The sequence below is a fragment of the Xyrauchen texanus genome, chromosome 17, assembly GCF_025860055.1.
Source record: "Xyrauchen texanus isolate HMW12.3.18 chromosome 17, RBS_HiC_50CHRs, whole genome shotgun sequence".
NCBI classification, from domain to species: domain Eukaryota; kingdom Metazoa; phylum Chordata; class Actinopteri; order Cypriniformes; family Catostomidae; genus Xyrauchen; species Xyrauchen texanus.
The window spans coordinates 24,987,380-25,001,280 of NC_068292.1; the positions used below are offsets into that span (position 1 = coordinate 24,987,380).

The window sequence follows — 13,901 nt, forward strand, 5'->3', positions numbered from 1 at the left end:
GCTGACCTTTTAGCAATCGCATAAGATGAATTTTCTCTGTTTATGAGTGTATGAGACATTTTTTGGCTCTCACCCTCTGAAAATACTCTTTCCCTCAGTTCTCTCTAAATACTGTGTCTGGCAAAACATTCCAAAAATATTCTTTCCTATTCAAACCAAGTTATATTTGTGAATATTTACATTAACTGTGATTTGTTGTTACAAAAGAAGGCAAATACTGATGTCACATCAGATTGCACACATCTATTGTGTTGTTGACATTAATTTGGGTGTCTTTCGTGTCTAATGTCTCGGTGTTACATGAAACCATTGGTCCTCATGGTAATTACAATAAAGTGTGTGTTTTAACATCAAGCAAGTGTAAGACATCTTGAATATACATCTAATAAAAACATGCAGAAGCATTCCTAAGGAAGGTCTTCACACAACCATTTTCAGATGAAAAAAGATGTCTAAAAGGAAACAATCAAAATAGACAAACTCCTATTAAAGAGATTAACTTAAAGAAATTAAATGATAAAAGCTTAATTTGTAGTTCATCCTTTCTATCAGCTCTTATTACATCATAATGTGAGACATCCACTGTAGAATCACATTTATGTTTAACAGTGCAACTCATTAATAAAAGTGAATAGGTTTTGATGAAATCAACTTCAAAAGATTTCATTATCCCAGTGTGAAGTGCAGTTCTCTACAACAAATGTTATTTCAGGAAGTTGATTTTGTTGTCTTCATAAAAGGGCAGCTTGAATTTGATCATGTTTCTAACCGGTTCAGTGAATGGTAAAACACAGTAAAGCTTTTTTCCATAATGGCTAACTAGCCTATGTTTGGCCTATTTTCGTATAGTTTGTATAAATTCTTATTAGAAGGAATGTACAAAGTTAATTTATGCACATAAATCAATTCTTCAAACCTGTTGACCTAAATTCCCAAACCTATCCCACACCTCACTCATTACTATTTTAAGAAGTATGTACTCATGCATGGGTCCTACATACACAAATGTGGTTAATGTTGCCAACCTATCCATAAGGGAAAATCAAAAGAGGAGTCAGTTATTTTATTTTTAGCTCATGTCTGGGGATTTTTGTGGAGTCAGTTTCTTGTATGTTTTAAATTATTAAAGAGTCAAATTTAAACTCACTACCAAATATTAAATTACCTTTACAGCGTATGATGCTTTTCATAAGCGAGTGCAAGAGGACAGATGATCCAGCAGTTACTGAACCCTGAGCGTGTTTATGTTTCTAGAGAGGTTTTGCAATGTTAAGGAAGATGATAAACAAAGCCACGTGTTGAAGGAATCTGTCCAAAGGGGCGGAGCCAGAAAAACTTCCGGATTCTCCTCCTCACAATATAAATACAGCTGCGCACTTTTATCATCAGATACGTTTTCAAAACAGGATTTAAAATAGCAGTCACCACCCGAGAAAAACACTTCATTTCTTAAACACATTTTTATTTTCTTCTTTGTATTTCTGAGTTTTCTTACCTGCCGCCTCGTTTCTTGAAAATGCCATTTCTTGGACAGGACTGGCGGTCACCTGGTCAAAGCTGGGTAAAAACAGACGATGGCTGGAAAAAAACGATGACGGATGAAAACGAGACGAATAACAATGTTTCAGAACGAAAGAGGTCAGTGTTTAATATATCGACATTTCCGTTTGAAGTTTTTAAACTGCTGGTTCCCTCTGTCGTACGCTTGTGGCATCATCAATCATATGGCGTAGTTACAGCAGACGCGAAATATCTCCTTATACATCAATAAACTACACTAATGTCAGGCAATGCTGTCTATCAAACAACTCTTTGTAACTATCAAATAATAAAAATATGACCATAAAAGATAAAGAACTGATTGATTATAATGATAATTTAATATTCACATTATCACCTCAAATTAACCGTTAGCCTAGATAACGTAATTTAAAACTATTTGTTTTTTAAGATTAAGTGAGGTGTAACGTTCTGAGAAGGTCGCTTTATGGTTGAGAAAAAGTAATAGCCAAATAGGAACCTTGTACTAACGTTAGGAAAACGTTCTGTGGGGGTATATGCGCAATGATCTAAGAGGGATGACGACGACGCAGATCTCGTATTACAACACTGCAGTAAATAGCGGTCGTATGCTTTTGTTTACTTCTCATCTGTTAATCACCTTGCTATTAATACACCGATAGTAGGATAGGTCATATGCTCAACGTTTCCAGAAGAGTTGCGGTAGATCCAGTCCAGGAATGGCCCTGCTGAAAAGGCCAGCATTACCAGCTTATGTTGTGTTTTGGGTGCTGGTCTCCCAGCAAGGGATGATGGAGTGCTCAGTGCCATGCTTTTAAACTGCTTCATAAGAAAGCGTGAAAAGCATGGCTATGCTGTTTCACCAGCTGGATCTGCACTAACCTGTATAAACCAGCCTAGACTTTGTAGTCTTTGTAGCAGTGGGGTGAAAAATACTGCTTATTAGAATACTAAGCATGTATATTGTTTGAACTGTGCCTCTACTTTCACCATAAACACAATGATAAGATTGTGATAAACTAAAATTAAATGGCTTACCGCAATCACATATTTAATGAGATCAACTCTACTTTCAGCTACTGCAAAGAAGAACATGACAAGGAGAATCTGATCTTCAGCATTAATTACGATGTGGCTGCAAAGAAGCGAAAAAAGGACTTGCTGAACAACAACGCTAAGATTCCTTGTAAGCATTGTGGCTGTCTTTGCCAGATTGCTGTTGATACACTACAGTCTGTTGTAAAAAAAACACACACACACAAACACCTTTTGTTTAATCGTTGCAGATTTTCACAGAGATCAATGGATTTATGTCCACAAAGGGAGTACCAAAGAGGTAAGGCCAGTTAATGATCCAAATAGCCTTCAATGTGAATAAAACGTCAGGCAAATGGTCAACTAACTCCACTTTGATCACACAGCGTCATGGATATTGTACTTTGGGAGAAGCATTTAATCGTTTGGACTTCTGCAGTGCCATCAAGGACACCAGGCGTTTCAACTATGTTGTAAGGGTGAGTTTTCCCCCTGCCTACTAATAGCATGGAAGGCAGGGCAAAGAGTGACATAAGCCATGCTCTGTTTCATAAGAAGAAAGGGTTAAGTCTTTGACTTTGAGTGTGTGGTACTGTCTTCGTTCTTATCATCTCACACCAGACAAGAGGGCTTCTGGGGCACTTTTGTGGCAGATGCTCAGGCACCATACCTTTAGTCACCCTCATAATGTTCCAAGCCATTATGATCTTATTTCTTCTGTGGAACAAAAAAGGATGTTAGGCATAAGGTTTGCTTCAGTCACCATTCACTTTCACTGAATCTTTTTATACAGTAAAAATGGTAAAATTCTGCCTAACATCTTTTATATTCTGTAAAAAAAAAAAAAAAACTGATATGGAACAACATTTAAATGACAGAATTTGTATTCTTGGATTGCACTGTCCCTTCAACGTCTCGAATATACAAATCAAATGTACCATCTCCTAAAACAGAATAGGCTGTCACTTATCAGGTTTAGGATCATGAAACGAGCTGTGGTGCTTCTTGATTTTGTTGTTCTAGGGATGAAAGCAACAAGCATTGACTAAGAGTAGATAAACACAGTTTGGTGTGATGTTGAGTTCACTGTCACGCAGTGTCCTAAGAGACAGCTGAGCTGGGAAAGGAGGAATGCAGCTTATGAAAACAGAATGGAAAATTTAAATGACTTTGGTGCCATATTAACCCCCCTTCCCTCACGGGCCCTTCTGTTTGCATTGTGACCCTGAATTCTGATCTGATCACTTGATGCCACTGCGGTCTAGATTCAACTATGAAGAGCTTAAGGTGCTCAAGAATTGGGTCATTAATCCCTGCAATCACTTAGATGACAGGTAAACACAGAATCAAGGTCACGTGAACCATAGTTCTTTACTTGCACAATACAAAAATTTATTGATTTCTCTGCTTTGTATCTATATTCATTAATTTAATGCTTTTATTTTTCTAGAAATATCCAGTTTGAGCACAGACACTGTTGTGACACAGTAGTGTCAGGTTTATCTTCGAGTTTGTCTCGTGGTTGTCTGGCCTTGTGCTGGTGTTGCGTTAGAGCTCAATTACAGAGATCAGATTAAGCAGGGATGGAAAAACAGGCTCGTGAGACTACTTTAATTTCCGCTCAACAAAGACAGCTATAACCATATAATGCGTCATTATTATTGTTTGCTTCAATTTACTTTAGGTCATGATAACTGTGTAATACAATAAAAATGAGGGCTGTCAATCAATAATTTGATTAATATCGAACGAATTTCATTTTATTACGATTAATCAAATTCATTACGATTTAATCATATATATATATATATATATATATATATTTGCCAAGAAAACCCCCTAAATAACAATAATTGAATATAATTATACATTTATTATCATAGTTATCATTTCAATAATTATGAATGTAATATATATATATATATATATATATATATATATATATATATATATATATATTTAAATGCGTTACTGTGGCAGACAAGTAAAGCATTGATAAGACAATACATATTGTGGCTTTAGATGGCACTATGTTGTTTATTTCCATATTATTTAACATAAATGTAATTAGTCTATGATAGATATATTATATCAATGTACATATACGTATGACAGGCGCTTTTAGAGCATCTCACTTTGGTTGCGTCGCATCACAAACACCGCATTTTTTAAGTTGCTGTCAAGTTGAACGTAGCGGAAACTATTAAGCTGCTACAAAGACATAGAACGTAGTTTTAAACTTGTGAACAGAGAAAATTTGTGTAAGCTGCCTGGTTTAAGTAGGAGTGGGTAGAGACATCATATCTAATCATACTCCACATAAAGGTACTTGAAGTGACTGTTATGGGGGGTTCGATGTAGTAGAGCGGGCTGAACATTGATGCTCACACAGGTTTCTGGGTTGCTCCATGATGTGGATTGGGCTGCCCTTACATACCGGCCATGCCTCTTGACAGCCTTTGAGAACACAACTCTCCTCTCACTATCTGCTCTTGGCTATCCTTGCTTAATGAACTTGGTGTTGGCAATCTACTCTTACCAAATAAAATGCATGCATACAAAGTGCACGTTCGCTTCCATCAGAAACACTAATGCACAAACAACCTTTCATTGCTATCGCAAAAATGCATAGTTTAAGGGATTGTTTGCCCAAAAATGACAATTCTGTCATATACTCACCCTCATATCATTCTGAACCTGTATCACTTTCTTTCTTCTTTGGAACTCAAAAGGAGTTATTTAGCAGAATGTTGAAGCGTTTTTTTTTTTTTTTTCAAACAATGAAAGTGCATGGTGACCACAGCGGTCACAGTCACCTTCAGCTTGCTCGCAGGGGTTCTAAATACAATTATTATTTAATTTTATACACAATATGTGATCGTATTTAATCAATCTACACAATGATCACTCTTAAGCCCTTTATAGATATTATGGTTTCATTTTTTTTTATTTTTATGCATGATTTCCTGTAAAGCTGCTTTGAAACGATGTGTGTTGTGAAAAGCGCTATGCAAATAAAAATGACTTGACTTTACAGATGTAATCGAAAATGATGACAGAATATACATTTTTGGGTGATTTATCCATTTATGGTGTTGTTGATTAAAAGTAGTGCATTCTGCTCCAGTCTGTTTAGATATGAATGAATGGATACCTGATTATGTCTGTACTTTAGGAACAACAACACTGCTGAGACAGACAAAAGCCAGAGTGCATGTGTTAGGGGATAGAGCTCTTGAGAGTGGAATATAACCGTGGAATATAACTCAAATTTATGTCTAACATTTCAGCTGCTGGAGCTGATCGCCAAGTCCCAACTACCTTCTCTGAGCGGAGTGGCACAGAAAAACTACATGAACATTCTAGAAAGAGTAGTACAAAAAGGTAAGGTCTCACTTCTCCATCTCACACATGCACTTACACTCACTCGTTCCATAAATGTTCAAAATTATGGACCAATATAAAACATTGTTTTTATAAAACATGCACATTATAACTTGAATTGAAATTCTGTTTTGGTTTATAAGACAACAGGCAAATATCTGTTATAACATAATAAGTGTTTAGTCTTTTGTCTACATTCGATCACTACAAAATTAGTTTGGTGGCTTTAAACAGTAGCTGAATGGAAATTTCATAATTACTTGCAGTGGAAAAAGCGGCATGCCTCTGAGAGCAAACAGAATCCTCAGGCATATTGTAAACCAAATGTAAGCCAAAACTAAACAAAGATCCTGGCTGTTATGGGAAACTAAATAGCATGCTTGTACGTCATGACTTATTGGTATGATTGGGCTTCTAATAATCTCTAAACATTTCATACCACTTTTTTCCTTATTCCTCAGTACAATTAATGACACAACTTGATTTTTAATGTTATTGTCTGAAATCTTTATTAAAATAGAAAGGTATGCTGTTGATATGTGCATTATGAAAGCAATTGGCAAGAAATTAAAAGTATCCTGTGACAAACCAGATACCATCAACAGATGTTGTTGTGTGTCCTTGATTCCTTTTTATAAACTGTAAATACTCTGTCTCATTGCTTGCTCAGTACTAGAGGATCAGCAAAATGTCCGACCAATCAAAGAACTGCTGCAGACACTATATGCATCACTGTGCAGTCTCGTTCAGGACATGGGCAAGTCAGTCCTGGTAGGCAACATCAACATCTGGGTTCATCGCATGGAGAATATACTGCAATGGCAACAACAGCTTGACAACATTCAGATCAAACGGGTGCGTGTAACCACCCCAGATGTTGCAAAATGTCTGTGAATAACTCGATACACGTGCACACGAAAGGGATATTTCACCCCAAAATATAAATTGTCATTTACTCACCCTCATGTTGTTCCAAACCCATATGACTTCCTTTCTTCATTTGAACACAAAAGGAGAACATTTTGCAGAATATCATACAGGTCTGGAACATCATGATGGTGAGTAAATAATGACAATTTAATTATCGTTTTAAGGGAAAGTTCACCCAAAAATTTAAATGATCTCATCATTCACTCTCCCTCATGTCATCCCTGATGTGTGTGACTTTCTTCTTCAGATATGTTTGTAGGTTCATACAATGCAAGTGAATGGTGACCAGACCTTTTGTAGCTCCAAAACACACAAAGGAAACATAGAAAGGTAATCCATAAGACACCAGTGGTTAAATCCATGTCTTCAAAAGCTATATAATATGTGTGGGTGAGAAACATCCATCCATCCATCCATCCATCTTCAACCGCTTATCCGAAGTCGGGTCGCGGGGGCAGCTGCTCCAGCAGGGGGCCCCAAACTTCCCTATCCCGAGCCACATTAACCAGCTCTGACTGGGCGACCCCGAGGCGTTCCCAGGCCAGTGTGGAGATGTAATCTCTCCACCTAGTCCTGGGTCTTCCCCGAGGCCTCCTCCCAGCTGGACGTGCCTGAAACACCTCCCTAGGGAGGCGGCCAGGGGGCATCCTTACCAGATGCCCAAACCACCTCAACTGACTCCTTTCAACGCAAAGGAGCAGCGGCTCTACTCCGAGCTCCCCACGGATTACTGAGCTCCTCACCCTATCTCTAAGGGAGAAGCCCGCCACCCTTCTGAGGAAGCCCATTTCGGCCGCTTGTACTCGCGACCTAGTTCTTTCGGTCATGACCCAACCTTCATGACCATAGGTGAGGGTAGGAACAAAAATTGACCGGTAGATCGAGAGCTTTGCCTTTCGGCTCAGCTCTCTTTTCGTGACAACAGTGCGATAGAGCGAGTGCAATACCGCCCCTGCTGCCCCGATTCTCCGGCCAACCTCCCGCTCCATTGTCCCCTCACTCGTGAACAAGACCCCAAGGTACTTGAACTCCTTCACTTGGGACAAAACCTCATTCCCTACCTGGAGTACGCACTCCATCGGTTTCCTGCTGAGAACCATGGCCTCAGATTTAGAGGTGCTAATCCTCATCCCAGCTGCTTCACACTCGACTGCCAAGCGATCCAGTGAGAGCTGAAGGTCACGGACCGATGACATGAAGACAACATCATCTGCAAAAAGCAGCGATGAGATCCCAGCCCACCGAACCGCACACCTTCCCCACCCCGACTACACCTCGATATCCTGTCCATGAATATCACAAACAGGATTGGTGACAAAGCGCAGCCTTGGCGGAGACCAACCCCCACATGGAATGAACTCGACTTTGTGCCGAGGACCCGGACACAGCCCTTGCTTTGGATGTACAGGGATTGGATCGCCCTAAGAAGGGACCCCCCACCCCGTACTCCCGCAGCACCTCCCACAGTCTCTCCCGGGGGACCCGGTCATACGCCTTCTCCAGATCCACAAAACACATGTAGACCGGATGGGCATACTCCCAGGCCCCCTCCAGGATCCTTGCGAGAGTAAAGATCTGGTCCGTTGTTCCACGGCCAGGACGAAAACCGCATTGTTCCTCTTCAATCTGAGGTTCGACAATCGGCCGAACCCTCCTCTCCAGCACCTTGGAGTAAACTTTACCAGGGAGGCTGAGAAGTGTGATACCCCTGTAGTTGGCACACACTCTCTGATCCCCCTTTTGAAGAGGGGAACCACCACCCCGTTCTGCCACTCCTTAGGTACTGTCCCAGATTTCCACGCAATGTTGAAGAGGCGTGTCATCCATGACACCCCCTCCACATCCAGAGCTTTCAGCATTTCTGGTCGGATCTCATCAATCCCGGGGCTTTGCCACTGCGGAGTTGTTTGACTACCTCAGTGACCTCCCCAGGGAAATAGAATCTGATCCCCCATCATCCTCCGGCTCTGCCTCTACCATAGAGGGCGTGTTGGGATTTAGGAGTTCTTCAAAGTGTTCCTTCCACCGCCCAATAACCTCCTCGGTTGAGGTCAACAGCGTCCCATCTTTGCTGTATACAGCTTGAATGGTTCCCGTTTCCCCTCCTAAGGTGGCGGACGGTTTTCCAGAAGCACTTTGGTGCGGACCGAAAGTCCTTCTCCATGGCTTCTCCGAACTTTTCCCACACCCACTGCTTTGCCTCCCTCACGGCCGAGGCCGCAGCCCTTCGGGCCTGTCGGTACCTTGCAACTGCCTCCGGAGACCTCCGGGACAACAAATCCCGGAAGGCCTCTTTCTTCAGTCGGACGGCTTCCCTGACCACCAGTGTCCACCACGGTGTTCGAGGGTTACCACCCCTTGCGGCACCTAAAACCTTGAGGCCGCAGCTCTCCACCGCGGCTCGGCAATGGAAGCTTTGAACATTGCCCACTCGGTTCAATGTCCCCAACCTCCGCAGGGATGCCTGAAAAGCTCCGCCGGAGGTGTGAGTTGAAGATCTCACGGACAGGGACCTCCTCCAAACGTTCCCAGTTCACCCGCACTACTCGCTTGGGCTTCCCAGGTCTGTCCAGAGTCTTTCCCCACCCCTGACCCAACTCACCACCAGATGGTGATCGGTTGACAGCTCTGCCCCTCTCTTTACCCGAGTGTCCAAAACATATGGCCTCAGATCCGACGACACGATTACAAAATCGATCATCGACCTTCGGCCTAGGGTGCTCCGGTACCACGTACACTTATGAGCATCCTTATGTTCGAACATGGTGTTTGTTATAGATAATCCATGACTAGCACAGAAATCTAATAACAAACATCCACTTGAGTTCAGATCAGGGAGGCCGTTCCTCCCAATCACGCCTTTCCAGGTGTCCCTGTCATTTCCCACGTGTGCGTTGAAGTCACCCAGCATCACTATGGAGTCCCCTACTGGGGCCCTATTCAGGACTCCATTCAGGGTCTCCAAGAAGGCCGAATACTCTGAACTGCTGTTCGGTGCATATGCACAGACAACAGTCAGAGTTTCCCCCCCCACAACCCGTAGGCGTAGGGAGGCGACCCTCTCGTCCACCGGGGTAAACTCCAACGTAGTGGCGTCAGCCGGGGACTCGTGAGTATCCCCACACCCGCCCGTCGCCTCACACCCTGGGAAACTCCAGAGAAGAATAGAGTCCATCCCCTATCCAGGAGTACGGATCCAGAGCCAAAACTGTGCGTCGATGTAAGCCCCACCAGATCCAACTGGTAACGCTCCACCTCCCTCACTAGTTCCGGCTCCTTCCCCCCCAGTGAGGTGACATTCCACGTCCCCAGAGCAAGCCTTTGCTGCCCGGGTCTGGTCCGTCGAGGCCCACGGCCTTCACTGCCGCCCATATGGCAGCGCACCCGACTCCTGCGGTTCCTCCAATGGGTGGTGGGCCCAAGGGATGACAATAATTTTTTAATCCTTCTTTTACTCTAAATCTCCACTTTAACTTTCACATTCAGATGTGAAAGTAAAACTAAATAGGCACCAAATGTGACTTTTGAGAAGTTAAAGTGGAGAGTTAGAGTAAAAAAAGGATTTAAAAATTATTGTTTCTCACCCACACATATTATATCACTTCTGAATATATGGATTTAAAACATTGGAATCATATGGACTACTTCTATGTGATTTTTGGAGCTACAAATGTCTGATCACCATTCACTTGCATTTTATGGACCCACAAAGCTGAGATATTCTTCTAAAAGTCTTCATTTGTGTTCTCAAGAAGAAAGAAAGTCAAACACATCTGGAATGGCATGAGAGTGAATAAATGATCAGAGAATATTTCTTGTTTGATTGAACTATCTCTTAAAGCCTAGAGATGGAAAAACAAACAAACTCGTGTTTGTTGCTTAAAAAAGCAATCTGCTGCCTTGAGTTTATTCAGATCACAAATTTGTCTTCTTTGTCCACTTATCATCTTTTTTTTTTTTTTTTTCAGCCTGCACACATAGGTATGACATTTCTTGATCTGCCGGCTAGCTTGCATCTGAATATCATGCACCGCCTGTCTGATGGACGAGATCTGGTCAGCCTGGGCCAAGTATGCCCCGACCTGAGTGTTCTGACAGAAGATCGTCTGCTGTGGAAAAAACTCTGCCACTATCACTTCACAGACAGACAGGTACAAGTTTATGGTTCTTCATATGGAGTTTAAGGTTAAGTTTTTGATGGCAAACCAGACAAATTCAAGTGTTGCTAGAACTAGAACAATAATCTTTGGAATGTCACTGACAATGTAAATAGATCTGAAATATACTCATGAATGGCATTACTCCCCATCCTAACACTAAATTTCTTTCACAGATCCGCAAGCGTCTAATTATTACGGATAAAGGGCATTTGGAATGGAAAAAGATGTACTTTAAGCTTGGCCGGTGCTATCCTCACAAAGAGCAGTACAGTGACACACTACAGTTCTGCACACACTGCCACATCCTCTTCTGGAAGGTGAGACTAAATTAAAGCACAGAACATGTACTAAATTAGATTAAACAAAATTGTTGCTTGATTTATAAGATTAAAATCTAATAATAAGTCAAGCTTTCTATTTATATAACAATGTATTTTATGTATGTGCGTGTGTATGTATAATAATATATATATATACACACACACACTACCGGTCAAAAATACTCATTCTTTATTATATATATATATATATATATATATATATATATATATATATATATATATAATAAAGAATCAGTATTTTACTATTATTAAATAGTTACTATTATTCTAAAATGTGAAATATATATATATATATATATATTTCACATTTTAGAATAATAGTAACGTCATCAAAACTATAGAATAACGTAAATGGAACTATGGGAATTATGTTGTGACAACTAAATCCAAAATAAATCAAAACTGTTATATTTTTGCATCTTCAAAGTCACCCTTTGCCTTGAATTTAAAGACATGCACTCTTGATACTTTCTCAACCAACTTCTTGAGGTATCATCCTGGGATGCTTTAAACAGTATTGAAGGAGTTCCCATCTATATGCTGGGCACTTATTGTCTGCTTTTCTTTATTATTTAGTCCAAGTCATCAATTTCAAAAATGTTTTATTTATTACATTTTAGTTTGATAATGAATTAAATTAATATGGTGGCACAATAATATTTTTGTCTACAAAACTCATTTAAAAAATTTAAGCATGCGCCTTCAGATCAAAAGATTTTTAAGATCATGAGAAACATTTACGGTAAGTCAAGTGTTTCAAAACTTTTGACCGGTAGTGTGTGTGTGTGTGTGTGTGTGTGTGTGTGTGTGTGTGTGTGTGTGTATATAAAAATATAGATTATTACAATAATAACAGTTTTCCTTTATTTTGTTCACTTTAGGATACAGACCACCCTTGCACGGCTAATAACCCAGAGAGTTGCTGCAAGCCAGTGTCTCCACAGGGTTTCATCAACCTTTTCAAGTTCTAGGAGGCACTGCATTGCTGCCATGTATATAGTGTCAATAGTGCAAAAGATTCCTGGATGACTTGAGACAGGGAATAGATGGATTGGATTAAGCAGGTATCATATAATGTTAAAAAACTTTGGGGATATCCGAGAAAGAATTTATGGTAACTAAATGTTCAAAAGAAAGATACACAACAATCTAAACTAAAAAGCTATTGGAGGGAAATGTAAAAACAAAAAAACGGTCCGTTTATTTATAAGGGATCTCTTTATTTATTTTGCATGAATCTTGTTTACTCAAATAAAAAGTTTGAACGATGGCTAGAAAAGGAATGTTTGAAAAGCTCCTACTTGCATAAAAAGCCCTTATGCTGCCAGGATTCCCTGGTCTCTTCTGTGAATGTTATATAGGTTTGATTTACAGCAACAAAAACATCTGTTGGACTATTTTTTTTAAATTTAAGATGGCGTATTGGTGCTTGTGGCAAGTGAAGTGCATGAAGAAGGTACTGTATGTTTACCAAAAATGGCCTTAACACTTGTGTGCAATACTTTTCCAAATGCATTTTTGTTTTCCTTTTTCACTTTTATACATTTTATATTTTTAGTAGTTTGAGTTTAAACATGCGTCTAAATATAATAAATACATGAGTTAATACTAATGCATAGATCATTAAATGTACCATTTTGAGTGGTCAAAACCAAGGCTTCCATGTTTGTCATTCACTTGCAAATTGCTTTATCTGAATAAAACATGTATCATATTTTCATTCAGATATATGGTGGAATTGGTTAATTTATTTAGATTTTGTTGTGCAAATTCTCACAACTGAATGTTCAATAACTCTTGCATGCATTGAGGTTTTGATACCAAGAGGTTTCATTTTTGTAACGTCATTTCTCTGCATATGTTATTTTGGATAAGGAAGACAGGCTAATGGATGTTTAAAATATACAAGTCTAATGCTCATGAAGAGCCACATGTCACTGGTCCTGTTGATGATTAAACCAAAAAGACAACTATCCTTGTCTTGTGAGACCTTTACTGATGTCTTGTGACTTTCCAATGGTATATTCATAAATATATTTTATTCTATTTAAATTTGTTAGACATTTTAACAAGACCAAGACCGTTGAAGACTAGATTTAAAGATGTGGTTTGAAAATGGTTTAACAAAATGTTCTTGTTATTTTGTTGTTATCACAGAGTGTTCTCGAGTTGGGTTTCTGCACTAAACATTTGTTGTTATACATTAGTTCGAATATTTTGGCATATGTCATAACCCATCACAGAGCACAATATTTTTATTTAAATATCATTGACAACCATGTTAATACAGGGAAGTCATGTTCAGCATATTTTGCTGTTACAAGACATTCTCAGTCATAAAGAATGCAATTAACCAAAATGGGGGAGGTGGAGGAGATGCTGACGAGTTTTTTCCAGTGGAGGAGTGCAACAGTATTTCACAAGAAGGTCACAAGAAGGTCATTTCACTCATGGCCTATGACTAAAAATGTATTATTATTATTATTGTGCTTTTAACTGTAAAGTTATTGGATATAATTAAATTAAATGA

The 13,901-nt window shown here is 39.7% G+C and overlaps 1 protein-coding gene across 1 annotated transcript; it reads left to right on the forward strand.

The window, feature by feature from the left end:
- Positions 1–1,350: 1,350 nt before the first annotated feature.
- Positions 1,351–13,346, forward strand: LOC127657890 (F-box only protein 32-like). The gene is made up of 9 exons (XM_052146862.1): positions 1,351–1,638; positions 2,598–2,707; positions 2,808–2,857; positions 2,943–3,035; positions 5,847–5,940; positions 6,611–6,795; positions 10,839–11,021; positions 11,204–11,347; positions 12,253–13,346. Exons 1-9 carry the CDS (start codon positions 1,517–1,519, stop codon positions 12,340–12,342), a joined length of 1,071 nt encoding a protein of 356 aa, XP_052002822.1. The 5' UTR covers positions 1,351–1,516; the 3' UTR covers positions 12,343–13,346.
- The last annotated feature ends 555 nt before the right edge of the window (positions 13,347–13,901 follow it).